This window comes from Sinocyclocheilus rhinocerous, unplaced genomic scaffold (genome assembly GCF_001515625.1).
Source record: "Sinocyclocheilus rhinocerous isolate Xijiao unplaced genomic scaffold, SAMN03320098_v1.1 scaffold196, whole genome shotgun sequence".
In the NCBI taxonomy this organism is placed as follows: domain Eukaryota; kingdom Metazoa; phylum Chordata; class Actinopteri; order Cypriniformes; family Cyprinidae; genus Sinocyclocheilus; species Sinocyclocheilus rhinocerous.
The window spans coordinates 1,307,537-1,331,492 of NW_015633546.1; the positions used below are offsets into that span (position 1 = coordinate 1,307,537).

General features: G+C 37.7%; 5 protein-coding genes and 1 long non-coding RNA gene across 7 annotated transcripts in view; 4 read left to right on the top strand and 2 right to left on the bottom strand.

Moving 5' to 3' along the window:
- The window catches only part of LOC107744449 (V-type proton ATPase catalytic subunit A-like), a 9,810-nt gene extending 7,331 nt beyond the window's left edge, over window positions 1-2,479 (bottom strand). The window contains exons 1-3 of the mRNA XM_016558107.1: window positions 2,375-2,479; window positions 1,683-1,781; window positions 1,424-1,537 (exon numbers count right to left, since the gene is read on the bottom strand). Of these exons, the coding sequence (XP_016413593.1) occupies window positions 1,424-1,501 (78 nt within the window). The 5' untranslated portion in view covers window positions 1,502-1,537; window positions 1,683-1,781; window positions 2,375-2,479. The remainder of the gene's footprint in view (window positions 1-1,423; window positions 1,538-1,682; window positions 1,782-2,374) is intronic.
- Window positions 2,480-2,842: 363 nt separating this feature from the next.
- On the top strand, window positions 2,843-7,144 carry LOC107744450 (PHD finger protein 23A-like). The gene is made up of 5 exons (XM_016558109.1): window positions 2,843-3,425; window positions 4,008-4,039; window positions 4,324-4,416; window positions 5,332-5,869; window positions 6,015-7,144. The coding sequence occupies exons 1-5, from the start codon at window positions 3,398-3,400 to the stop codon at window positions 6,212-6,214; spliced, it is 891 nt and encodes a 296-aa protein (XP_016413595.1). The 5' UTR covers window positions 2,843-3,397; the 3' UTR covers window positions 6,215-7,144.
- Window positions 7,145-7,299: 155 nt separating this feature from the next.
- plscr3a (phospholipid scramblase 3a) lies at window positions 7,300-9,753 on the top strand. Its single transcript, XM_016558169.1, has 7 exons — window positions 7,300-7,368; window positions 7,816-7,904; window positions 8,543-8,585; window positions 8,704-8,924; window positions 9,089-9,250; window positions 9,408-9,566; window positions 9,681-9,753. Exons 2-7 carry the CDS (start codon window positions 7,845-7,847, stop codon window positions 9,738-9,740), a joined length of 705 nt encoding a protein of 234 aa, XP_016413655.1. The 5' UTR covers window positions 7,300-7,368; window positions 7,816-7,844; the 3' UTR covers window positions 9,741-9,753.
- Window positions 9,754-10,871: 1,118 nt separating this feature from the next.
- Window positions 10,872-18,825, top strand: senp3a (SUMO specific peptidase 3a). 2 transcript variants are annotated; one of them, XR_001640479.1, is made up of 11 exons: window positions 10,872-11,056; window positions 12,876-13,593; window positions 15,404-15,565; window positions 15,653-15,764; window positions 15,878-16,025; window positions 17,055-17,102; window positions 17,282-17,359; window positions 17,560-17,697; window positions 17,780-17,875; window positions 17,997-18,047; window positions 18,153-18,174. XR_001640479.1 is itself a non-coding variant. In XM_016558110.1 (11 exons), the coding sequence occupies exons 2-11, from the start codon at window positions 12,918-12,920 to the stop codon at window positions 18,261-18,263; spliced, it is 1,608 nt and encodes a 535-aa protein (XP_016413596.1). In that variant the 5' UTR covers window positions 10,873-11,056; window positions 12,876-12,917; the 3' UTR covers window positions 18,264-18,825. The 2 variants fall into 2 exon arrangements, 1 of the variants encoding a protein (XP_016413596.1); XM_016558110.1 differs by having other exon boundaries at window positions 10,873-11,056; window positions 17,780-17,863; window positions 18,153-18,825.
- On the bottom strand, window positions 16,516-19,490 carry LOC107744455 (uncharacterized). Its single transcript, XR_001640480.1, has 3 exons — window positions 19,421-19,490; window positions 18,123-18,212; window positions 16,516-17,094 (listed from the first exon to the last, which is right to left on the bottom strand). It is a non-coding gene; the product is annotated as an uncharacterized LOC107744455 (long non-coding RNA).
- A 152-nt stretch (window positions 19,491-19,642) lies between these two features.
- The window catches only part of eif4a1b (eukaryotic translation initiation factor 4A1B), a 9,242-nt gene continuing 4,928 nt past the window's right edge, over window positions 19,643-23,956 (top strand). Inside the window, exons 1-6 of the mRNA XM_016558111.1 lie at window positions 19,643-19,713; window positions 20,485-20,533; window positions 20,867-20,999; window positions 21,651-21,790; window positions 22,101-22,269; window positions 22,903-23,012. Coding sequence (XP_016413597.1) covers window positions 19,691-19,713; window positions 20,485-20,533; window positions 20,867-20,999; window positions 21,651-21,790; window positions 22,101-22,269; window positions 22,903-23,012 — 624 coding nt within the window. The 5' untranslated portion in view covers window positions 19,643-19,690. The remainder of the gene's footprint in view (window positions 19,714-20,484; window positions 20,534-20,866; window positions 21,000-21,650; window positions 21,791-22,100; window positions 22,270-22,902; window positions 23,013-23,956) is intronic.

Consider the following 23,956-nt stretch of genomic DNA (forward strand, 5'->3'; position numbering starts at 1 on the left):
TAAAACCACACATATAGCACCTCAATACCATGGTAAAAATATAACTATATGGTTTTTAGGTAGCCTGTAAAACAGTAGTCTAAAAACATTCAGTATAAATGCACACATGCTATAGCTTAATCACAAATACATACTATAATTATATACCATTACTCCTGTAATAAAATTCAACGTGAATATCCCACATTTGTGCCACAATACCATGGTGCAGTGAGTGTTACTACAGTAAATCCATGGTAAATGATGGCGATGTGTAGATTGAAAAGCCTTCTGACTGACACAGTGCACACAGTGTTTCTCCTGTTTGGCTTTAAACTAGTATAAATCACAGAGTCATTTGTGTTCATCGCTGAGTTAAAGCGCTTCATATGGGATCATTTTCCTGCCAAATGTATTGCAGTCGCGGATAAAAAAACAAAACAAGCTTGAAACCAAAATTTAAAAACGCAAGTAAAATTATATTGCACAAAATTTAAAAATGAAAGCATCTTTCCGCTGATATGAGTAACCCAAGTGTTCGCGCCGGCGCCTCCCGCGCACACAACAATCAGTTCTAGCATTGCAAACTTTACATCGCAGCCTCTTCCTCATCAAAGTAAATGAGACAACTAAACATACAAGAGGTATTGGTGACTCAATTTAGCTTGTCTTTTGTACAATATGTAGGTTTTGCTGGTCAGCGCGAGCATCGCCATGCCATGATCTTATTCTAAAGACAGTAACTTACCGCCAGCTACTGGCTGTTTTACTTTCATATTGTTGTTATGTATAACTTTATGAACGCATCTGCTCTAGTGAGCTCACGCCGCGCGGCCATTTTGAACATTGGTCCGAGCGGATAAACGGTCTGTGTGGCGCGATTCAAATGAGTCGCACTGTTTCGTTCCGCTTTTGCCGCATAAACGTTATATCGAACATTTATCGAACTCTTCATATCGTTTTAGCGAGGAAAATTATATCGCGATAATTATCTTTACCGAATTATCGCCCAGCCCTAAATAAAAGCTAGTTTTATTTGGGGTAGTCTTTTTCCCATGAAACACAAACTATATCAAGAGGTCAATTCTACTGCTTTCCATACAGGAAAATACAGGGTGATTACTGGTCATTGAGTTCATCTGCAATTTTGCTTGGTTTATTCTAAAACTGCATATTATATCAGAATTTGAACTCGGCCCCATGCATACTACTATATTACACCACTAGACTATCATGACTCACATTCCTAGGAAAAAGTGTCAGAACTGTCCATGGTGGCAAATCCAAAAAACTAGGTGCATGACGTCACTTTATACAGAGAAAGACACACACATAATTCTTACCCTCAGGTTACTACTATATTACACCAATAGACTATCATGACTCACATTCCTAGGTGCATTACGTCACTTTATACAGAGAAAGACACACACATAATTCTTACCCTCAGGTTCTGAAAAGGAGAGAACTCCCACTTGAGGTCCCTGTACCAGCTCACTGTGGCCCACACGCACCAGTTCATACATAGCCGCACCTGCCATGCTAGAGGCCGTCACCACTGCAATGAACAGACACACAGACTGTAACCTGTCCATCTCATGACCCACATCTGTCAGTCAAAATAAACTGCTTATGGGAGGAATGTTGTGCTGTATGTTCAATTTTGTAACAAAGTGACTTTAGAACATGTTTTTATTTTTTACCTGGGCCTGAAACTCCATGCACATATCCGAACTGACCCTCACGGTCCTCATCTCGGATCTTAGGCAGCTTGGAAAAATCCATTCTCTGTGTTAGCAATCCTGAAAGAGGAAGTGTGAAACAGTTCATTCATTCAAATTGCACCTATATCTTTCCGTGTTTCAAGACACATGCCAAACCTTATCAACATTACAAGACGTTTCAATTTTCACAATTTCAATAGAACCTCAAGGTCTACTGTTTTGTTCCAGTTTTAATCAATGTACTTGAAAGCAAATGTGAGTTTCAATCTTACTGTTATGGTAAATATTTCAATTACTGATGACAAATTTAAAGACTTTCATACTAATAGAACCACTATGGCCGACAGGTATCCATTCAGATTCAAACTATTCCTGCTGAGAGTCAAATGAAAATGATATGAATTGAACTGCTGTACTTAACGCACCACAGATAAAATAAAGAAATATATAAATAAACGCCTTCACACGACCAAAACTACTGAATTACGAGATCTAGCAGGCTGTCGTAAGGAACCAATAGATGTCAGGTGACAGATGGCTACTAGCAAAGCCTGATCAGCAACTGAGAAGATTTCACCTGCGTAACGTTAGAAAATGAGATAGGAGCAAACTGCCCGGTTTGATAGCAATAAAAATATAATTGTATAAAAAAAGCAAACGATGAATCTTACTGTATTAGCATGAACTGAACGACAATCCTCGGAATACCCTACCAAGCAGTGGAGCGAGGAAAAAACTGTCACGACATTGGTCAGCTGACCTGCCAGGATTAAGGAAGTCCGTGTACACAGTGCAAAAACAAAGTGCGCCATTATGGCTCCCCCAGAGGAGATTATGCGTGGAAATGTATAGCGCATCTGATCCAACATGGCGCCCATCGAACCACAGTTTCCCCATTTCCTGTGTTCATCGTATGAACACAAGGACGTTACTGCAAGAAGCCAGCCATGCATCGTAACGGTTGACATTTACAAAGTCTGGGCACAGTGTATTCCACCAATGAATACAAATAAAAACTGCGTTGTCTATTTTGTCAGATTTTGGATTATGTTTGACAATCTGTCATGCATATTCATTACGTTCACATCAATATGCATCACGCAGAAAAGTGGCGCTCTTTGCGTGGTTGCGTCACAGGGTGATTCCTGTCGAGACCGCGCGTAACCCAGACTTTGTTGAATGCAGTTGCAAAAAGCTCGATTTAGATTTTTCGATATTCGAAAATTGCTAGCTAACTTGCTATTTTTCGTCTTTGCCTCGCGTTTGTGGATACAATCAAGGTGTCAGCAGTTTTGTACGTTAGATCTAAAGCCATCAGCTTAAATTCGCTGGTGATCAACGAGGATCGAAGACAAGAGAACACCACCATCATCGATAATTGAGGTCTGGACGAAATAATACACGGTCCAGCTTCATTTTAGCTGAACCATGATCTAATCGTCGAAAAATCTGGTCGTTTGCATAGTATTACAGTTTTGTTGACGAGACTACTCTGAGCATATGGCATACCTCCCTTCGGGTTGTGCGGTAGCTTATTAGTTATCTGTTAAATTCAAAAGCACCAGGACTCGCATATATTTTCAACTGGAAGAAATTTCGCTTTTCCTCAAAGTGACTCCACAAGATCATTAGCAGGAAATCAAACGGCCAACACCAAGAACCACCCAACTTTGTGGTACTAACGTTACCCCACCATGTTGGGTATTATGGATCATCACCAAGGTAAATATGTGCTTTTTTGTTGTCATACACGTATTCTCTTTTCATTTTATTTTAGTGGCACGCCAATACTCGAAGTTTTAAACGAGCCTCGTGAAACACCCATTTAACAAAGCGATCCTGACTGGATTAACTAACGTTACTCATGCTAGCAGTGAGATATCCTCTTCGGTTAAGTACACCTAACATGGCCTCTCTACTACCTCCAGATACATAACATATAATTTTCTAAGCATAACTTACTTGAATAGTTCTGATGCCAATTTGGCTCCTTGTTTTGCTGACTTGACAAGGTTGCATCTACTCATTAGCTTTTAGCATAAGCAGCTTCTGTTCGGATGTGGGATGTTTACTCGAGCAACTGAGTTCACAGAACATTTGCAACAAAGTTTAATGTTTAGAATTCGATTTCGTACGTTTGTAGCATTCCAATAATCACGTAAGGAAATTACTTTTAAGTTACTTTAACAGTATCCAAATAGCCCAGGCTAAAGCTAACTTGACAGTTCATTTAAGGTTGTAGTTTCAGCATTTAACAGTAACAGGTTTTGCCAGTAATGACGATTTCTTCTGTTTCTTTTACAGACACCGTCCGGAATTGTAAAACGGAGGCTTTGGTAAGTGCTGTCACAGTTATAATCTGTAATAGTTTTAAATGGTGACACAGCCTCGTTACTTATTATTTATAGCTTAGGCCACATGTGGCCGAACATGGGGGGGATGGGCTGTGGATGAGATCAGTATTTGCCTGTAGTCGCTGACAGTAATTGGCAAAAATATTTTCATTTTGACAGTAGTGTCAGATTGGTGACAGACTGATGTTAAAGCTTTAGATATCACTGTAAACGTACTGTGAATCACTATGATTGGTCACTATTAATGTACATTTTCTTTGTTCCAGCCTCCAGAGCGTAGGAAGAGGACCGTAGAGGATTTCAATAAGTTTTGCAGCTTTGTCCTGGCCTATGCTGGGTACATTCCACCTCAGAAAGAAGTGAGTTGAATGTCATAAATGATAGTCTTTTTGTACAGCAATTAAGTGGCAACTTTGACCATCTTCATGATAATCACCTGCTGCTGACTCTGTAGATTGTGTGTGTGTTTTAAAATACTTAACCCTAATTGCATTCTGGTCTGTTTTGACCCAGAAGAGATACATACACATTTATTTAAATAAATGCTTTATTTTTTTGTGTGGAAACCAAACTTTGGAAATCTGTCAAAACAGACACAATTTTAAACAAAAAGTTTAAATCGTTTTTTAGATATAACCATTACAGAACTTAAACTTTTTAATTCAGATATCAACTGAGGATTAAAAATACTTTTGTAAAATATATTGAGCCTGTTTACCATATCACAAACACTTTTGGGACTTAAAAAAATGTATCATCCTTTTCATCGGACAGTGACAGTTTATGTGACTAAAATTAATGCATTTGATGTTTTGTTGTAAATGAATGTCTTTGTTGTAGATGTAGATTTCATAAATTTAGACTGAGGAGCAGTCATGAATTCAGAGGAATCTATTTAAATCCATTGATTTCAGTAGAGATGATACTGGCAGTTCTCTGATTGTTATAAATTATATAATGATACATTCCAATAACATTTTTTATGCTTATTTAAATCCCCTATCATCACAGTTTTTTTTTTTCTTCTGTAGTTCATGTAAAATTTGAATTATTTATATATTGAATTAATCAAAAGGGCTAAACTTATTAAAAATATAGTAATAACAGCATCATTCAATATATTAATTCACTCATTAATGAGAAATATTGATCAGGTCCAATATGGTTTGTTGAAAAATATTAAGCCACGACTGTTTTATAAGCTTATTTTCCACCATGCAATGCAAAATCGTATGCAGATAAATAGGGCAAATTGTGGTGATGTGTGTTTCCAGGAGAGTTCATGGTCTCCATCTTCATCTCCATGTGCACACGAGCTTTCTGAGCTCTCGGGCGAAGGGTCCGTAAAGGATAGCTGGACAGATGCACACTCCAGCCTCGACAACATTCACAGTTTGGTCCACAAAGCTGAGACCGACAGGAGCAGCACAGAGTTCAGCCATCTTCAGTCGGACAGCTCCTTAGACAAGATGAGATTGAACCAGATCCATCTGCATAGTAAAGCTGAGCGGAAGAAGGTGAAGAAACTCGGACGCTTCTCTTTAGGAGGGCCGAGAAAAAGCATCTCGGAGGCAAGAGCGCACAAACAATCGAAAGCAGCACTAAAGAAAATGAAGAGATTGGTAAAGGCTGAGAGACACTTTCCATCCACGAGCCCTTTGAACGAGGGGCTTCAAAAGGAGGAGGAGCTAACAGAACAGGCCATACACATGCATGAGGCGGGGCTTAAACTGGAGTCCAATCAAGAAACAGACCTGAGCTCTTGCGAAACGGACACATTGGTGACTGATGAGGATATTATGGTAGAGTCTGGTAAGTGTCTGAATAGACTTGGCGTGCTAGTAGTATATTTAATGTATATAGCTAGAATAACATTTCTGTCATAAATGTAAACTGAAGAAAACATCTGATCATTATTTATCTTTCAACCATCCTTTATTTGTTCTATCCATTATAGGTGATGATTCATGGGATTTGATTACGTGTTATTGCGGGAAGCCTTTTGCCGGACGTCCCATGATTGAATGTGACGAGTGCTCCATATGGGTCCATCTGTCCTGCGCTAAGATTAAGAAGTCCAACGTACCTGATATTTTCTACTGCTACAGATGCAGGGACTTTCGGGGCTCCACGGTTAAAAGAGACCACCGAGAATGAATGTATGGGAGCAGATGCTGTGTGTGTATTTAAATTAATGAGACGTTCTCATACCTGTGCTTTTTACTATTCTGATTACTCTTAATTAGTTTCTGTTAAATTAAAAAAGTTGATTTATATGACTCCATTTGTTCTCCTTTGTTCTGTGTTGAAAGGCTGCTCTTGGTTTGAAAGGCTGCTCAAGTGTTTTTCAGGTATAAGGCATACTAAAACTCATGCACTTATTTGCATGACTATATGTCAAGACGGATGAATCTCACAAAACCAGTCAAGGCAAATTGACCGTATTTTAGGACAATTAAGATTTTGAGTTTTCTTGACATTTTACAACATTTCTCCCAAAGTTTTCATATTTATGAATCCAAATACCATGTACAAAGCATCCATTAAAACAACTCAATTTCCAGCAAAGAGGTGTCGTTCTAATCCAGTGTTTTTCTGTCTTGCCCCTGGGAGCCCCTTTGCACAGGTGTCGCACTAAACCAACACACCTTATTTGGGTCATGGAGCACTGTATGAAAGACTTAAGTGCAAATAGGTGTGGTAGATAAGGAACACCTCCAGCTCAGATCTGTACAACTCTCAAACGCTGTTCAAATCAATGTAATTGTTTTTTCTAAGTAACGTTTTCAGCCTTGTGATGAATATCCTCACTTTTATTGTTACAGGATGTTCTCAGATTAACCTTTGACCATTGTAAAGCAGATATCATCAGCGTATTTAGAAAGTTTTACTGCTTGATTTGTGTAGTCTGTCAAAAACATTCTGTCTGATTTTGAGACTGAAAACAGATTTCTCTTATTTTGTTCATGTGTCCTGCATCCCAGTGTAAATAGTACATGTATGTACAGGTGTATATGTTTGAAAGATGACGAAATGCTATATTTTTCTGACCATTTACAGCAGTGAATTCTAAAAAATAAATGTTCTTTAAAAGTCAAGCCGCTTTTCATTTGCACTGTTTTGTTTGCTGACGTCACTGCTCTTTCTGTGAGTAAAATCCAAAGGGAGTGTGGGCAAAGGGGTGTGACGAGACATTCACGTATGCACACTTTCCCCCAGTCACATGCTGTAGTACAGGTGCATGACTCTTCACTCGATCGGCTGTAACACTGTGCTTGTCATTATTTCAACAATCAGCTACTTAACGTGAGGTAAGCGCATATACAATATAGAAATTGGATTTAGTTTTGCCAATTCAAGCATCATCTCATTTTTGAGTATGTCATTTTTACTTCTGTAGTTTGCTTAATGGTCTCGGGTTACAAATTTGCAAGTTAATGCAAATTTTTTTAAAAGGAAAATGCTATTTGTTATGCATTTTCATAGGCAGGATATTTTGTCAGCATATTCTGTGATTTAAAGTAGCTAAACATTTATTATAATAGAAATGGCCTCAAACACTTTCTATTCAGTGGATTAGTGTCTCTTAAAAAGAGATCGAGGTGATTTTTCCTTAACCATTTAAGTGTGTTGTGGACCTATATGACAAAAAATAAATATCAATTATTTCCTGTCATTTTACACCAGTTAATGGCGCAATGGTTTGTTTTATTTGTGAAGTGTGTGGAATAATGAATTCGTTGTTTTCTCTCTATTAGAAACCCTTTTGCTGTTTATTTAGTTCAACATGTCCCAGCTTTATTCTAACCCAGCGGCAGTCCCACCTGCTTTGGAGTACCTTACACAGGTGAGTGTGTCATGAAAAATGAATTATTTCATGTAAATAAGATGGTAAGAGTAGTACAATTACATTTGCCAATTGTCACAATAAGTAAGTAATATAATATGTCAAAAAGGAACAGTTCAAACTAAAATTACATTTAAAAAAAAATCATTTACTCACCCTTTGTTCTGAATTGTTTCTTTCTTCTGTTTTGAAGAAAGTAGTTTGAAAAAAAAAAAAACAGTTTAGAGACAAATTCTCACTATTAACTAGATGCTTATTAGCATGCATATCACTTACATGTTGGCTGTTTATTAGTACTAATGATACACATATTAATGCCTTATTCTGGATGACCATATTCTACATCTCTTAAGCCTACCCAATACCTAAACTTAACTACCTTACTAACTATTAATAAGCAACAAATTAATTGTTTATTGAGGCAAAAGTCATAGTTAATAGTTAATAGTGAGAACTGGTCCCAACATTAAAGTGTGACCAGAAATTCATACAGGTTTAGAACAACCTGAGGTTTAGTAAACAACGATAGAGTTTCCATTATTGGTTGAACAATCCCTCAAAGGTGTACACAATAATTGGTATGTTATAATAGGAAAATGTACAATGGAATATATCTGCTTTCTGGTCTGCTCTTACAGATTGACCAGATATTAGTCCATCAAAAGATTGAGCTCCTTGAAGGTAAAGTTTCTGAAGTTATTAAACATTTTTGTCATATACAACTTTAAATCTTTGTCTTTTTGTTGGACACACTAAATTATAAGTCAAATGCTAATGAACAAATGATCTTCTTTTCCAGCCATTATTGGCTTTGAGACTAATAACCAGTATGAGATTAAGAACAGCATGGGTCAAAAGATCTTCCATGCTAAAGAAAACACCGACTGCTGCACACGAAATATCTGTGGCCCTCTGAGGAGTTTTGAGCTGCAGATAAAAGATAATTTTGATCAGGAAGTGATTCACTTAATCAGACCTTACCGCTGCACATCATGCTGTTTCCCCTGCTGTCTTCAAGAGGTAACAACTCAGAATGCAGTTTTTCTGACCTTTGGAGAGACAGAGGAAAAAAAAATTTCAACAAGATTTTCTGAAATTGCAAAATTTACAATAAATATTATATGTGTATTTACATAACCTATTCTCCAATTCTTTTTCCTGTCGGAATGGGACATTGACTGAAGATGGAGGTACAGGCTCCACCAGGGAATACAATTGGTTACATCAAGCAAGACTGGCACATGTTTAAGCCCAAGTTCTCTATCTATGACATGTCCAAAACAAAGGTGCTGTCCATCGAAGGACCTTTGTGTGCCATCAGCTGCTGTGGGGATGTGGATTTTGACGTATGTATTTATCTGTTATCGTGTCCGTTTGCCACGTATGTGTGACTGCAATCGTTTTTGAGATATTTAAACATATCAGGGTATAAGGATATTCACACTGTGTTTTCCAGACCAAAAGAAAATAGTTTGTGTTTTATTTTTCTGTCCTCTGGCGCAGATTACCGGTAAGGATGGGCATTCTGTTGGTCGCATCAGTAAACAGTGGACTGGCTTCATCAAAGAGACACTGACTGATACTGATAATTTTGGCATTAACTTTCCCATGGACTTGGATGTGAGGATGAAAGCAGTTCTGCTGGGAGCATGTTTCCTTATAGTGAGATATGACACAAAAACATTCATTCATCCACCAGTTTTGCTATTTCCTGTTACTTTCTTTATATGACCATTCATATATTTCATTTTATTGTTTCTCTGTGTTGTCCTGCAGGACTTCATGTTCTTTGAGCAGACCGGTGACTCAGGACAGCGTTGCAGTGTGTTTGGCTAGTAGGGAGTGGGAGAAAGATTGTGGTTCTTGGTTAAAAAAAATTCTGGAATATTCATATGTAGTATCACTACCTTTACCACTTGTATGTACTTTCTGTTTTGTTCTAACATCAGTAAAATCACACTATAAAAGCATTTTACAAAGTCAGTCTGGCTATAGATAAACAATATTTTAGTGTTGATTTTCTCTTTTGTAAGAATATTAAATAATCCATTTCCTACTGAAATCTCCTTGCTCTCTAGAAGAAAGAAAATGTTTCTGTGACCACACCTCTAAAACAATTTTATGACAACAAAGTTCAGAGTAATTACACTATCCATCCATTTTTTTTTTTTACTGAACGTCTATGGAAAGAAGTTGTCATGAACAACTCGACATTTGCCTTATCAAGCTTATCATAGATTTTCATCATAGAGTATTTTTGAAAGGTATACATATAGATTATCATTGCTGATTAGGAATATTCATTTCTGATCTCAGTTCACAAACTGAAGTGCATGAGTAAGGCTTTTTCTGCTGCCATTGTGCCAGAATGGCATACATGAAGATTAAACTATGCCATTTTCAGCAGTTATCTGCCAATAGAGAGCTGACTGATAATTCACCAATTTAGGGGTAGCCTACATAATTGTAGGATTCACACAGAATCCTCACTAGCCTCCAGATTTTCAGAAGGTTTGAAAGTAACAACCTGAATAAACATTGATGTGATTTTAAAAAATCTATCCTCTGAAGTAGAGGATATGGATTTACATAATTTCAAAGACACAGTGGAGAGTTACGTTTTTTTAGAACTGTGGTGCTCTAATGTTGTACTATTTATCAGTCACGAACATAATATTACACTTGTCATTTAATATCCAATCGTCACAATTAATTCTTACCAATATCTGTGAATATTTCAATATATACACAGACTGGTAATATTTTATTTACTCTTTTTAGTTATGCGTGGGGCATTTGAATGGTTTGAAGGGGGTGTTGATGGCTAATTTCTGAGAAAAATATTTAAAAATGTGTTTAATAGCTTGAGGAAACACTTAAAATAGCATTATTGGGTCATGTCGTATTATAAATTATTTTCAGATGTAGTTCATGTTCCTGTCCACCGCGTGCGTACACCGACGTGACGTCATAGAAACGCGGCGGAAGAAGAGTGTTTTCGCCCTAAAGAAGCGCCAGCTCTCATTGAATGAGCCAAGATTTAAATCAGCCTTTATTTTATATTTCATTTTATATCCTCGCAAAACTTAGTTACCCGCTTTTTGCGTTGGCAGACAACGCCAAAGCTCTTGGCTTGAGGTTGCGGTTAAACGGTGAGTAATCGGTGGTGCCGACACCCCACATTTTCTGCATCGCGACACCGGAGGCCAAGCAGTGTTTATTTGTGATCGGTGCTTGATTTGCCCGCTGGAATGATGCGTTATATGACCAATGCTTGTGGCGCTCTGTTCTGTTAAAAACTTGAAATATAATTTTAGCCAAGTACCAGACTGGTGTATCAACGAGGCTCAGCCTGTTCCACTTCACACTTTTCACATAATTCAGAGTAAAAGAGCGGAACAAAGCGCATCGAGTTTATCTCCGCTGCGGCGTTGACTCTCTTCTTGCGTGAACATTGACAACTGCATGGACAAAATACAGCCACATACATGTGCTAGTTTCGCTTTAAATAACATTAAAAGGTAAAGCGATTTTACATAAACCTTTAAATGAATGCATTATCCTAACATTTCTCTGTATTACTGTCAATAACAAATTACTGCGATGGCTACATCAGAAACGTAACTCTTCATTATAGGGCTAAACAATACACTCATGTGACGATTTGATACACAATACATACTCTCATGATACTTTAAACTAGGGCAAACTAGTAAAACGCGTATTTATTATTATTATTATTAATTAAGACATGATGAACAGTTAATAAAAAGTGTTGTTTATTAAAATTTCTCCATGCACAGAGCAATTGTGACACCAGAGTAGAAGTATTCATGGTTCTGCTTAGATAAAAATACAGAATTATGTTAAAACACTGCACTCTGACCCCCACATTTAAACATTTTAATCTATTTTAGTTTGAATGTATTAATAATTATATATACAGTGCACTATAATAATAAACACAGAAACTGAAATGTGTGACCTTCTGCGTCATTTTGGGTCAACTATACACCGTACGTATTATCACTATCTACAATACATATTTTTGGATTGTGATGTATTGTGACATATTATAACACCTCATTAGTTATATAGTTATAAGTTATGAATTTTTCTACTTTAATCTCCAAGGCCATCCTCTAATAACTGCCCTACAATGAAACATATTCTCAAGGAAGGCCTGATTGAAATACAAAATTAGAACTATTTATTCGTTTTTTTAGTAGTATTATTAAAATATATTACATTTTTTGTTTATTTTTAAAGTTCACATTAAATCGAAATTGAGCTTATTTACTTTGTTACAACACATTACTAGTCTTGAAGTGAACAAATAATCCGTGCTACTTGATCAACATCTGTGCTTCTTAAAAACTTGGTGTGCTAAAATCAAACCTGTTGTTCCAAACCTGTGTGAGTTTCTCTGCTGAGCAAAAAAGAAGATATTTTGAAAAATGTTGGAAATCAAACATTTGACGGTAGCCACTGAATAAAGCAATAAAGAAATAAACTCATACAGGTTTGAAAACTCGCAGGTTAGTGAATGATGACAGAATTTAAATTTTTGATTGAACTAGTCCTTTAAAAATTGCTACTAGGTCAAAAAGAACCTTATTAGTGACACATATACTAAACACATTGAGACTAGACCCTTTTCATATAAAAGTCTGTTTTTTTTTAACTAGCTTGGTGGGGTTTTTTTTTTACACTTTTGTTATTCTCTGGTTGTTAGTTTGGTCCAGTGGACTGTTGCTAATTGTGCATTCAGCACAAAGACCTGAAAGAAAACCAGTTAAAATGCACAAAAAATAATCTTGCTGATCTTACTAATGTTCGTATCTCAAATGACAACTAGAGTTTTATTCACGTTTCAGGTCACTGCATGTGCTTGCGTTCTACATTTTTTTGCATTTAGCATTCTGTTGGTTCTTTGCTCTGACAATTGTCATGTTTTCTGTCACGCATTAGCGAGGAGGCAGGCTGGCGCAGGTCGCAGGGTGCTCCTGGATCATGAGAGACAGTGGCAGCAGCCTGGCTCAAACACACTGGTCCAATGAGCTGACGCTGACCGCAGGGCAGGAGGGCGCTGGGGGTGGGGGTGCCATTGGAGGTGGCCATTTAATGAATCCAGCCATGGCCCAACATGCCCCGAGCCCATCCCACTTCAAACTGGGGCGCAGAGAGGAGGACATCAGAATGTGGGGTGCAGACTATACTGTCCCTGAGGTGAAGGACGAGGAGGAAAATGTGGATATGGAGAGTGAAGAGGATCTGGTGGACGGGAAAGTCGAGGGTGGTTTGCAGTGTAATGATAAAGGTGACTATGAGGAGTGGGGCTCGCCAGAGCACTCAAAGCTAGTGGAAATGGATGTCAGTGTTACAGATGACTTTACCCTCTGCTTGGCCCAGACTAGCCCCAGTCTGCTCCAAGAGAGGAAGCTAGCCCGGTTGCGGTATCGGGGCCAGAGGTGTTTGAGCATTCGCTACCGTTTGGCCCAGCAGTGGAGAACTTGGCGTCAGCGAGCCAAATGGGCAGGAACTATGGGATACAGGAGGGTACGCAGATGTCACAGACGCCGCCACTCTGGCAGTCGACCTTTCCAGAGACCGCCTGGCAGTTCATTGTTAAATGGAGACCCAGAAGGACGTTTGGGGACAACAGAAGAAAGAGAAGCTGATTTATCTGGTGAGTATGAACTCTCTTATTGACATTTGTGGTATAATTTTGGAAAACAAGTTAGTCTTTGCAACTTTTTTAAAAGAGTTGATCAGATTAAAGGGTTAGTTCACCCAAAAATGTCATTAAAACTCTGTCATTAATTACTCACCCTCATGTCGTTCCAAAACTGTAACATCTTCGTTCACCTTCGAAACACAAATTAAGATATTTTTAATGAAATCCCAAGAGCTTTCTGACCCTGCATAGAAAGCAACACAACTGACGCGTTAAAATAGTCCGGACTTCGCTAAAATAGTGCATGTGACATCAGTGGTTCAACCGTAATTTTACAAAGCTACAAGAATACTTGTTACTCTTGATAATGGCAGTGGAAGGTGACACGAAATCAAAGAATTGTTTAAAGGGGTTCTATTAAGCTTTTTCACTTTTTCAACTTTAGTTAGTCTGTAATGTTGCTATTTGAGCATAAAAAAGATCTGCAAAGTTACAAAGCTCAAAGTCCACTTCAAAAGGAGGTTTTTTATTGAATAGAAATCACTTTTTAAAAACTACAACGAATGACTCGTTTGGACTACAATTAGGGCTGCACGATAAATCGCATGCGATATTTAACGCGCATCTTGTCAGAAAGCCGGTTCTGTAATCAGTGGTAAATCTCCATCACGTGCAGGCTTTCACATTGAGCAGCATTAACTACACAGAGCCGTTGTTCACTGACGAGCTGCGCAAAACCGTTCATGCCAGACTGGGGAGAGAGGTGTTGTAATAATGTAAAATATGTGAAAAATAATGTGTTTTTTGAACAACCTAGTATGAGAGCCTGTTCTAGTACACCCCCAAAACAAAATCAAGACTTTGTAAAAGAGCATAATAGGACCCCTTTAATAAAGTCGTTTATTTTTGTTTTCTTAGCGCACAAAAAGTATTTTAGTAGCTTCGTAATATTATGGTTAAACCACTGATGTCACATGGAACATTTTAACGATGTCCTTACTATGTTTCTGGGTCTGGGAACATTTCCGTTCCGTTCAGAAAGCTCTCGGATTTCATCAAAAATATCTTAATTTGTGTTCCGAAGATGAACAAAGGTCTTACGGGTTTGGAACGACATGAGGGTGAGAAATTAATGACAGAATTTTCATTTTTGGTTCAACTGTCCCTGTAATTGTTTAGCATGTGATACCTGACTATTTTAAATTGAGTTGTTCAGTTTGAAGTGTAAATTGTGAACATTTGTATATGCATTAAAATATAATTTAAAGGGGTCATATGATGCGATTTCAATTTTTCCTTCCTCGTCGCTCCGGCTGGACACGGCATCAGCAGTACGTGAGGGGCGTAACATTTCCGTCTCACGCTTGAGATATTCGGCCAATCACAACGCACTGGATAGCTGGCCAATCACAGCACACCTCGCTTTTTCAGACCGATGAGCTTTGTAAAAATCGACGCGTTTCAAAAAGGCGGGGCATAGAGGAGAAACAATAATGTACAGTATGTGGAAAATAATGTGTTTTTTGAACTTTAAACCGCATAAACACATTTCATTACACCAAATACACAAAATAATGTTCTTTTTAGCAGCATCATATGACCCCTTTAAAATAGTGCTATTTGTGCTAGTAATGTTAATTTAATGAAAATAATTTACATTTTTTAAATATAAATAAACAATTAATAGATTTCTTTTAATATTTATTATTTTATTGTTTAGGAAAGGTAAGCTACGGTAAATGACTGGCAAAGCATTCCAACTTGTGACATCTGTTCATTTATCCTCCTCCTTGGCTATTAATGACCCCTATTGATTTCCTAGGCTCCTGTAGCACACATGGGATTCCGAAAGGAAGGGATGGTATCCATGGTGCAGTCATGGGGGACAGGGAGGGACGGGCCTCCCCTGCTACTGTCCAGTCTCAACGGGAAAAGTCCTCCCCACAGAATCAGCTTAGCAGCGAACACATCTCTTGTGTACAAGGTACAACATATCATTTTTCCTTAATATGGAACAGGAACATAGGATATGTAGTATGGTTATTCTTCTCTCACTCCTCCTCTTTCTCAGGTATTCTGGATGAGTTTCTCCAGCAGTATGGGAGTTTGATTCCCATCCATGTGGATGAGGTGGTGAAGAAGCTTCGGGAGATCTTTAACGAGAGCTTTTCAAGTCCTCACAGGTCAGAGGTGGCTCACACCAGTCACAAGGCTTACTGAATCTTGATATTTAAAATGCCACATTGGTGAAAGAAGTCTCATTTTGTATACCATTTTAACTTGTGCCTGTTTACAGGAAGTTAATGGTGCAACATTTAATGCAGTCCTACCAGCGCATGTCCGGAAGTGCAGCGATGCGGGGGTTTCGTGTAAACTACAAACGTCACGTCCTCACCATGGATGATCTGAGCACACTTTATGGTCAGAACTGGCTCAATGATCAGGTGGGTCTCTTGGTTAAAAATAATTTGTAATTATTAATGAACATTATTATTAATATTGGGCCACATTCTTGGATCGTTTTTCTATAGCTTGGATAAAATTCAGAACCAACTCAAATTGTGACCCTACAATAAGTCTTTCTCATTTTATCACATCACAGTGCATTCCTGTATTGGAGGCATACACTATCGTTCAAACGTTTTTAAAAGTCTCTCATATTCGCCAAGGCTGCTTTTATTTGATCAAACCTACAATACAATCAGTAATATTGTGAAATAATATTACAATTTAACACAACTGTTTTCTGTTTGAATACATTGTCAAATGTAATTTATTCCTGTGATGGCAAAGCTGCATTTTCAGCATCATTACTCCAGGCTTCAGTGTCCCATGATCCTTCAGAAATCATTCTAATATGCTGATTTGGTGCTCAAGAAACATTTCTTCTTATCATCAATGTTGAAAATAGTTTTGTGTAAACGGTTATCCATTTTTTCAAGATTCATTGATCAACTGAAAGTTCAAAAGAACATTTAAAATAGAAATCTTTTGTAACCATATATATCCTATAAATATGGCACACTTGACTTTAAGAATGCGTCACGTTGTGCAAACTTCATTATATATGGGGATTGTGCTTTTTTTTAAATTTAGCATATTTCAGATTCATCAACATATTAAATGAAGGGTAATAAATAATTATGTCCATACCCACCTGTTTTGAATCCACTAGAAATTGTGTGTGGAACCTTTTTGGCACATTTAACAACACTTGTTGTTATTAGTGAATGAGCCCCAATATTTTTGTGATATTAATGTCATATTCTCTTTCATTGTAGTTGATCAAATTTGTAACTCTCTCAGTACTTTTGTCACTATTATGGCACTGTCTTTTACATCAGCTTGTCAGAGTTGTATAGAGAAGATATCTACAGTTATGGCTCTTTTATTTGATGAATGGGGGGCCCTTGTTCTGGGATTGTGCTGAGTTAGCTCTCTCTCTTACGTCTGTAACTCACTGCGTCACCCAGGTCATGAACATGTATGGGGATTTGGTCATGGATGCTGCTCCTGAAAAGGTAGGAAAAACATGCGCACACACACATTTACCCATACGAGCACAAGGGCATTTGACTCATGACAAAGCCATTATATGAACCTGTACGTCAGACAGTTAAATGACTATGAAAACAGTGAATTAGTTCTCATTCACTCTCTCTCTCTCTGTCTCACCGTGCCTTGTTTTTTTAACTTACAGGTCCACTTTTTCAACAGCTTCTTTTATGACAAACTTCGGACGAAAGGTTACGATGGGGTCAAACGGTGGACAAAAAATGTTAGTACTGGGGAAGGATTTTGTCTGGATTTTGTCAATACTTGCACATTTTAGGATTGTAAAGTTAAGCTGATTAATTGCTTTTTGCACGACTTTTTAAAAAAACTTTTGTGTTAAAAAGTAAGGTGGATACAACATCATCATTGTAGTATTGCGTTTATTTCACTGTTGTTTATTCCACTGTTAAATCTCCCCATTAGGTTGATATTTTCCAGAAGAAGTTCTTATTGATCCCTATTCATCTGGAAGTGCACTGGTCATTAGTGTGTGTGAATGTTCCTCAGCGTAGCATCACATATTTCGATTCTCAGAGGACCCTCAACCGTCGTTGCCCCAAAGTAGGTGTTGTTTGTTCTAATGAGGCTATTTTAATGGCTACGCTCCTTGAACCATTTCTTAGCCTGTCTTTTTGTTTTACAGCACATTGCCAAATACCTGCAAGCAGAGGCAGTCAAGAGAGAACAGAAGGAGTTTTACACAGGGTGGAAAGGCTTTTTCAAAATGGTAGGGTGAAAGGTGAATTTGATGTGCGCGTTTTGTGCGTTAGCAAAAGTATTTGAGAAATAAGAAATAAAAGAGAGTGGAAAAGCCATTTTGTGTATGTGCTGTTGACTCTTCTGTCCTTGGAATGTTTTAGAATGTGGCCAGGCAGAACAATGACAGTGATTGTGGAGCTTTTGTCCTTCAGGTTAGCATTTTTTTTTCCCTCATTAGTCAGTTTCGTTTTTGTATTTTATATTGTCTGTGTTATTTTAACACTCACATGTTCACTCTTCTTGTCATTGTTCTCCAGTACTGTAAGTGCCTGGCCCTGGAACAGCCTTTCAGCTTCGGTCAGCAGGATATGCCCAAGCTACGGAGACAAATGTACAAAGAACTGTGTCACTGTAAACTGTCTCTGTGAGACCGTGACATCTTCCACTTCTAAATAAGCTCCAAGTCCAGACAGCATTTAGGTGGGAAACGTGCAAACGTTTTTAACCCTCTTTTCGTTCAATCAGTTTGTATTTTGACTTGGTGAATGCCATCCTCTGTTCGGCCCAGTTGTTTGTTTGTTCAGATCAAAATGCCAGAGGAGTTGTTTTCTAGAAGTGTGAGGGGGAGCTGACCTCAGTGAACTGTTCTTTAGGTGCCGCAGTATTGTTGGCAATTATATTTTTTATTTTTCATGATCTTGATGTCAGTATCTTGTACGTTAAAGGTAATACCATCGACTGGTGAGGGAGGAGACTTGCAGACATTTTAAAAATGTAATGCGATATTCATTTACTGAGAGTCAATGCGGACCACGACACTATAAGAGCAGTTCTGTTTGTTCAATATTGTTTGTCTGTTGTTATGTATCTGTGCGATTTAAGATGCAAAACTGAAAAGATGAAAAAAGAGCAGCTGTAAATTAAACTGTTTTATATCTTTTGAGATGCATACGTTGTTGTAAGATGTACTAGTAATAAAAACTAAGAAAATAACAGCCTCGTCAATTTCTGGTTACTGTTCTTGTGTAGTAGTTTGTAATGTGGTGACTTCAAAATGGTTATAAATACAGCAGCTAACTAACTATAAAAATAGGCCTACAGTTTGGTGGACAGGCTAGACTTGCTAAATTTCTGTGCTTGGAGTCAAAAACAAAAACACAAACAGTTGTATGTGTGTTGAGTGTACTCTTACAGTATTGAAGTTACCACAGCGCCAGCCGTACCTTTTTAATGCATATTAAAATAATAACAAAACAAAATGTAATATTAAAACTGCCAAGGTATGATAAAATAAAAAGGATGAAAAAGGCGAGGATTCACTTATCAATAACACACTTCTTACAATATATTTATGCTTAAATTACAGAAATAATTTAAAATAATTACAGAGGAAAGAGCCAAATCATATACAATTATTTAAAGCTCGGTAAGATTGAAAACAAAACAAAAAACTCTAAAAGAAAAATCTGAATCATGGAGATTAAGTGTGCGAATTTCTAGTTCCTATGAAACGACAAACAAAACCAAGTATTTCTGTGTAATAGCAAACTTCACATTCACAGTGCTGAATACGCAATGACCATACCTGGAAATCTATGGACGCTGAACTACGCCACTGTAGGCCAAGCGAATGATATTTTGAGGTTTAGCTTTAGTCCAATTACATGTAAACTAGGGCATGATTGACGTGACGGAGGCGTGTACCATTTGTTGAGTGACGTCTGTACTAACCAATGAGAATATGCGAAGGGCGGGGCATATTCTGACTGATGGTCGAATGCAGCAATCACAATTTTACAGAAACCCGTGTTAAACTATATAAAACATTTTCGCGGTGTGCTCGCCCTTCGTGATAATGTCGGCAGAATATGAAGGGAGGTAGGGCAGACGGAATTTAACGATCTTAACGTATTTATTTATGAATTAGAAATCATATGCATACATGTTGTCAGTCGATATAGTAATCCCGCTTCTAAATGCTGTTGGAAGTAGCTTGTGGTTGCTGATCTTGAATGTCGCAAATGAGTTGTAAAAACCCACTGGCGTTAGCATATGAGCGCTTAGCAGACGGGCCTGCTTGAGGATATTGACGGTGAACGTTCAAGAGGCTCAAAATTATGGTTCAGATCGCGAACGATGTGTTGTTATATGAACTTAATGTGTTCAATCCAATTGATTTAGACTGCTGGACACATAACCCATTAGTGGCCCCGAGTAAAGCCTGTTTTTCTTCCATTCATTATTTTTGCACACAGTTAAAACTGTTCTGCTGATTTTTCTCTATTAAATACATTTTCTGTTTAAAACTGTATATGGAAACCGATTTACAGTTACTAATTTAATGTCATATTGCCTTAATGGTAGATGAAATCTTGTTTTGTTTTCTTATTTGACATACAGTCATAATATATGACATCTTTATAGAATATTAGTGCATAACGTCTATATATAAATAAACACACAAAGAATATTAGTGTATAATGTTCTTATTTATTCCTGAAGTATGTTACACTGCCCTGCTTACCTTACAGTGCTGATTTGCTGTTTTGCTGCTATTGCAGCATATTTTCCATTGATAGATCAATACAATATCTATTTGTCATGAATAACTGTATGGTGCTAATGTGTATGGTGCTAATTCTTTTGCAGACCTAGAGACAATGGCCCCGAGGGCATGGAGCCAGATGGAGTCATTGAAGTGAGTTCATAACAATTTTTCACAATTAACTATTTTACATAAACACTATATATATTTTCCCTGCATGTCTCTCCTGGCACAGCTGTGAGAAGCGGGTTGGCACTGAATGTGCTGTCAGTTGTTTTCACTGTCTTGTCCTCACTGTAGGGGTCAGCGATTCCCCCCCTTTTTTTTTTTTTGAAAAACTGCCAACCTGTTATCCTTTATGCATTATGCATTGAGTGACAAATAGCAAATCCTTTCTTTTCAGAGCGAGATGGAGTAAAGATTAGCTTGTCCGTGGTCTTCTGTATCTTAATCATCATCTAATTACTCTTTTCCCTGTAATTGCAGAGTAACTGGCATGAGATCGTGGACAGCTTTGATGACATGAACCTGCGTGAGACTCTTCTCAGGGGAATCTATGCTTATGGTTTTGAGAAGCCCTCTGCCATCCAGCAAAGGGCTATTCTCCCTTGTATCAAGGGTAAGATACCTTTAAGTATATATATATATATATATACAGTGGGTACGGAAAGTATTCAGACCCCCTTATCTATTATATGTTCACCTTCTATGAATGAGCTTTTGGGCACATAATACAACTCACAAGTATTGCACACTGGACAATTCACATTCAGTTGAAGATGACAGTCCAAAACAGTTCATCTGTTCACCAAACAAGCAAAAGTTCACTTCAAAAATGAACAAAGTTACGTTGATGAGTTTGAAGTTCAGTGTTAGGGGAAAAAAGACAGAAAGAGAAAGTGTGATCTGTATTACAGCTCTCTATATGAAGCATATAGCCATTCAAGCTACAGAAACACAAACGACAATGTTATTATGTGCATTAACAATGATTCGGAAGAAATATAATGTAGCTTAATGGAAAGCTATGGGATTTTGAACTGCCTCTAGAGTCATAGCTGGGTGCCGCGGACAGGCAATGCGCGGCACCACTGGAGTACATACACTTCTAGAAAATAGATTTAAAGACTGGCTCAACAGGGCTATTGTGCTTTTTGTCCGTTGTGAGACCCCCCTTTAGGCTGCCATTGCCCATCTGTGCATGCTTGAAGAAGAACACCCTGTTTCTATCAGAGCTCATTATCTGGCCTTTTGTTTTTCCTCACACTAGGATATGATGTCATTGCACAGGCTCAGTCGGGCACGGGCAAGACTGCCACCTTTGCCATCTCTATCCTGCAGCAGATTGACATAGAGCTAAAAGGTTCTCAGGCCTTGGTTCTGGCACCCACCCGTGAATTGGCTCAGCAGGTTAGTGCTGTCTCTGTGCTCACTGCTTTTGGGTAGGACTGTATGACTATGTTTTGGGTATGGGAGAGATTTCAGTTGTGTTTGTGAGTAAATACATTATTATAAAAATGGAAGTGCTTACTTGGAAATGTAAAGCTAGTATGTAGTATTGTGTAAAGTAATAAAAAAAAAACAGCGATAAGTAGCACTTACATGCAATAGGCTGTGGATAGAGGCACACTTGCCATCAATGCAAGTACAGACCTTCGTGCTTTTTGTCATAGAAATGTTTTAAAGGTTACATTACACTTGATTTTCTTTGTCCATACAGATCCAGAAAGTGATTCTGGCTCTTGGAGACTATATGGGTGCGACGTGCCATGCCTGCATCGGTGGGACCAATGTGCGCAATGAGGTCCAAAAGCTGCAGGCAGAGGCACCGCATATTGTAGTTGGAACCCCAGGTCGCGTCTACGACATGCTTAATCGAAAGTTCCTCTGTGAGTACTCCATATTGTGAGAGATCTAGTGCTGGGGCTGGATTCACAAAAAAGTTCTAAGAATAATTTATTTTATAACTTAACAGTAAAGTTAAGATTATTTTGTATTTCCAAAAATATTTCTTAAACATTTTCTTATCTTTTTTTTTTTTCAAAATTCCTGAAAAGAATGTTCCTAAAAATCCTCTTAAAGTTATTATAACCCCTTGTCTTAAAAGCTAGGATGTTTAATTGAACTGTGTTGTTTGAAATATAGATCAATAATGTAATGCTTAATATTTTTATACCTAGTGTTTTATTATTGTGAACGATGATCTGTCATGATTATGCATGACTTGACTTTTTGCTGAGTTTGGAATTCAGTAACTACTAAGAAAAATGTATTTAAGTATAAAAATTACTCAAATAGGGGCCTCATTTTTAATTTGATAATTACATTACGTCATTTTATAATTTTTTTCCTAAAAAATGTTTTTTAAGAAAATATTTGAGACCTTCATTAGAATTTTTGAAGAATTTCACTTAAATTTATCTTGTGAATCCAGACCCTGTTTATTTATTTATTTATTTTATTGCGTGTTATTTCTGTGTTATGTCATTTACTCTATCTTTTTGTGTTCACCCCTCTTCCAGCTTCTAAGTACATTAAAATGTTTGTGCTGGATGAAGCGGATGAGATGCTGAGTCGTGGTTTCAAGGACCAGATCTACGAGATTTTCCAGAAACTCACTACTAGCATACAGGTTAGGATGTGAAACAGACTTTATTTCCTGTATGGGCTGTTACCAGGCTGAATATTTCCAAGCTTAATTGCATTAGTGTATATTTGGGTTGGGAATTGAAAATCGATTCCGATTCCAGAATCGGATACTTAAGGTCAGGAATCGGATACTTGTTGTCAAATTAAAATTTAGATTCCGCCTATCGATTCCTATGCGTTTTTTTTTTTTCTTCATCTGTGAGGACCGGACCTAGCGATCTGCCAGGACCTTGCTCGCTAATCTAAGCGCTCCAAAGTTTGGCTACATTTGCGATCACAAGCCAAAAACGCTAAGTATAATATCTGTGACTGTGATAGCTAAACATGTTGCAAGAGAGGTGTCACCACCAACATGACAAAGCACTTTAATTTAATAGATCGTTAAAGATCGCAAACACGATTCAAACACCAACGTGATTCTATTCCTAAATTCCAATGATTCGTCCGTTTCATTCCTCAACCGTGTGCGATCAATGTTGTGATCACTTGTTGGTTCGTCTGTGCAGCGTACGATCACACCAGTGTGATTTGAACATTTAAATTTGCATTCGCGCTGCCACTGACCTAAAGAGAGCAGCTGTCTGTCATGAATGAAACAGCTTCACAGTCTTTTCAGCCACACAGTATCATTATTTCTGTGTTACAACTTACAACCATTCAAATGGATACTATGGCAAAGTTATTGCTTTCCTTATTCAAACTGATTTTTTTCTCATGAATATATGGTTGACCTGAAGAATGAAAGCTATAACATACACTTGGAAAATTCCTGCTTTACTGCTCACTGTTTATCGACACTAGGGGTGTGACAATACACTTAGCTCACGAGATGAGACAAAATACAGAAACTTGGTTCACTAGAACGAGACAATATTTTAATACTATTTTAAAGAAATTTTCAATGACAAAATATTTGTCTTTTAATTA